The sequence below is a fragment of the Bactrocera latifrons genome, unplaced genomic scaffold, assembly GCF_001853355.1.
Source record: "Bactrocera latifrons isolate USDA-ARS-PBARC rearing strain unplaced genomic scaffold, ASM185335v1 scaffold_105, whole genome shotgun sequence".
In the NCBI taxonomy this organism is placed as follows: domain Eukaryota; kingdom Metazoa; phylum Arthropoda; class Insecta; order Diptera; family Tephritidae; genus Bactrocera; species Bactrocera latifrons.
This window is the reverse complement of record NW_017534464.1, coordinates 123,115-126,630: the sequence shown is the minus strand read 5'-3', so window position 1 is coordinate 126,630 and position 3,516 is coordinate 123,115. Positions and strand designations below refer to the sequence as shown.

The window sequence follows — 3,516 nt, the reverse complement described above, 5'->3', positions numbered from 1 at the left end:
TTAGTGTTTAGTATACGCTTGTCTTTCTGAAGAACATACTTGTATATCATACCAAAACTATGCAAACCTCCGAATCTCAACCACCTTTGGACTTAGTAAAGTGTATCATAAATTGTTTTTGCAATAAAAAAAAAAACATTAAGAACAAACCGATAACAGAAGTCGCAAAAAGTTATTCAAMCAGCCAAGTGTTTATCACCATTCTTTTGATGATAAATCTGATAAGGCGCTAATACCTTAGTCGTTTTTTTTTTTATTTCTTGGGTGAGTTGGGTWAAAAAWKKWAAMMMMAAAAWKRAGAAATGATATGCGTAAATCAATATTATATAAACATAAGTATGCTTATGTGTTATTTTTTACCAATTTAGTCAATAAATATAAGTATGTTTATGTATTTTTTCTCCAATTATTTATCATTGAGGTTATGGTGTGCACTTATTTGATTTTAGCTCTGGTGACCGTATATTAGATTTATATGTCCATATAGCACGTATATATATATACATTCAATGATAATGAAGCCGTTTGATTTGAAATACCGTGGCCTTTGATTGAGTTATTAGTTTGCTGAATCATAGTAACACAATAAATTCCCCGAAAAAAATTGCTTTGCTCTTTATGACACAAATTTGTCGGCTTTACCATTCTATTGATATGTAGGTGTGTTTATACCATCTTTTCGGTGTAAATATGATATTAAATTTGAGGTGTAAATTGATTCATCTAACTGATATCAAAGTCATTTATCGAGAAAATTACGAAAGCTTTTTTCTATGAGTTACTGAAAAAAATTTTGACAAAAACTATTACTAAATTTAAATATAAGATACTTTAATTTAAAGAGAATAAAAAAAAGAATGGAAGTGAAAAAAAATTAATAATCCTAGCATTAGCCAATTTTTTTTAGGTATTCAAGTGAGCATATCTGCTTACTATCCACTTAATATGACAAATTTGAATTAACATTTCACATGAATATAAAATATTTAGTTCAGATATTCGAACTGTATAACGGCAACATCCATCATCACAATATCAGAGCGATCTTTTTATACTCTGTTGCAAAATGTTGCTACAGAAATAAAATAAAAATGYTTRGATTCCGATCTTCTGGTTGGCATTTTACACTTTAAGRTATTTTTCCTGGCTTTGAATCCTGCAAATTGCAAGAGTATAAAGTTTTCCGTTGCACCCAACCTTAGTTCTTTCTTACTTGTTAAATTTAAAAGTTGCTGAAGACCCGACTGTCGTGGGATTGGAGGCAAATGAAGATTTTTACCTGGTTCATGCCTTCTAAATCAGAACTTAACATATGTGTTATTTTCTCACAATGATTTTTTCAATTTCAATTAACAGGAGTCACCTCCATAAAATATTATGGAATATTATGCATACAAACCATACTGTTATGATTTCAGTGATACGCGAATCAAGAAAACGATAACATGCTTAATACCTTTCACACGTGCATTTCTTCAAGCATAGAAAGATATTAATCTTGATTTTGTTCGGTCAGTTTGAATGACAGCCATATGCTATAATGGTCCGCTACCGTCGGTTTCGACAAGCAAAATTAATGAATTTAGAAGAATAAAGGACGTGTGAAGAATTTCACATCGATTTTACAAAAAGTGAGCCCACAAACGATCCGGTCATTGGAGAATAGCATCACGCACAGTTTCTATTTGAATTGACGACTGCTCGAGTCAAACATGATTTGAGACTTTCTAAATTTCTGCTGAATATTCGAGAAGCTATMTTCTCCCACTCTGTCAACACACTGTAGTATTATGGGTACAAGTCAGAACTTCCAAACGACCGATCATCTGTAGCTATGAAACCCTAGTCATCAGTCCAAATCAGTATAGAAGCTCGACCACGGGGAGCAAGAGCCCTTGCTCTCCATCGAAGAAAGAATTTTTCAACTACTTTACTRCGCCTTCTAAAACATTCTGCACTTAGCAATTCAGAAGTAAAATGGCGACCATGTTGAACACTTAAAATAACATTTTTTGGTGAATTTAGAAGATCTTACGTATTTTCATTTTTTTCTTCTTGATAAAAACTTCTGCAAAGGAATAAATTTTTCATCTGTATAAAGAAAACTTCCATGGCCATTGAGTAAGTGGCATGAAAAACCAGCTTATGTTTACTTAATTTACTTCAAACCCGTTTTCAGAAAATGATCAGCTGAYCCAAATTAGGGTTTCATATGAAGGTCATACCGAAGAAATCTCAATATTGATTTGGTCGGTGTATCTTTCCTTGAAATAATTTTTCAAACAATTTTTTTTTTTTGGCTGAGTTGATTCAAAACTCGCTAGAATGACAACCTCTCTTTGTGCCTAGAACTGTTGATCTTACGTAAAAACGATAATTAATGCGGTACAGAAACATTACCAAAAYAGCAACGAAATCGCAACTAAGCCCGCCGATAAAAAAAATAACCAATATTCAGGAASATAGCTACCGTGTATAGCAGACGAGTATTTATGATGACTTGAGTTGCAAACATAAATAGGGCACAGTAGCCGCATTGTTTGAAATCTTATCAGAAGGTTATATGAGTTTTGCTAGAAAAATTTTAGAATTCCATAAAGCGCACTTTCACAGCAATAGAACAAAAATAGAACATTTCAATTGACTACAWGCACATGAACTGGCTAACATAATATTATTAATCAATGGCAATGCCAGATAAGATATATGATTAGTTAAAAATTTATGACCGCTGATAAATAATGTCCGTGCATTTAGATGCATAAAATATAAGCGACGAAAACTAAACCGACTATAAAACGAAAGAAAACAAGGTTATGGCRTCAAGGTTAGTTGAGTTACAAACACTAGACCTTCAACACAAATYTATAGACAAACATATTGGAAAGAAYTCAAAATAAAAATGTACAACAAAAAATGTCCAATACAACTCTCTGATGCATTATTTCTCATAATACTTTTCCGCAGACCCGAAATTGTTGGCAGCGTCTCTTCGTTGATCATGGCAAAATCAAATGGTATTGGGCACCGGTCTTCCTCAGYTTTTGGGCGCTACTCTATTTTTGCATTTCCATACCCGCCTACCATCGCCTGCCCAAACCGATTAATATTGCGGATGAAGCCCGTTATCCGGATCGTTTTATAGCGGAGAGAGCCGAACAGAATTTGAGAAAACTCACTGCGTTAGGTCCTCGTGTGGTGGGTAGCAAGGCGAATGAGGAAGGTGCTATCAAATATTTTCAAAATTACGTGACAACACTGAAAGCTGAAGCTAATCCCATATATGACATTGAAAGTGATATACAGTTAGCTTCTGGTAGCTATTGCCACTGGAATATGGTGAATATGTATCAAGGTATACAGAATTTTATAATTAAAATTGCGCCGAAGGAGTCAAATAGCACTTCGTATTTGCTGGTGAATAGTCACYATGATTCGGTGCCACATGGCAAAGGTGAGCTTGAATTGAAAAATGAAGAATTCTGTTAGCTCATTGGAAAATTTTTCTTTTTTTTT

The 3,516-nt window shown here is 33.5% G+C and overlaps 1 protein-coding gene across 2 annotated transcripts in view; it reads left to right on the top strand.

Moving 5' to 3' along the window:
• Positions 1-3,516, top strand: part of LOC108969414 (endoplasmic reticulum metallopeptidase 1) — a 15,051-nt gene that overhangs the window by 6,932 nt on the left and 4,603 nt on the right. For both annotated transcript variants that reach the window (XM_018934122.1, XM_018934114.1), the window contains one exon: positions 2,968-3,454. In XM_018934122.1, the coding sequence (XP_018789667.1) occupies positions 2,968-3,454 (487 nt within the window). The remainder of the gene's footprint in view (positions 1-2,967; positions 3,455-3,516) is intronic.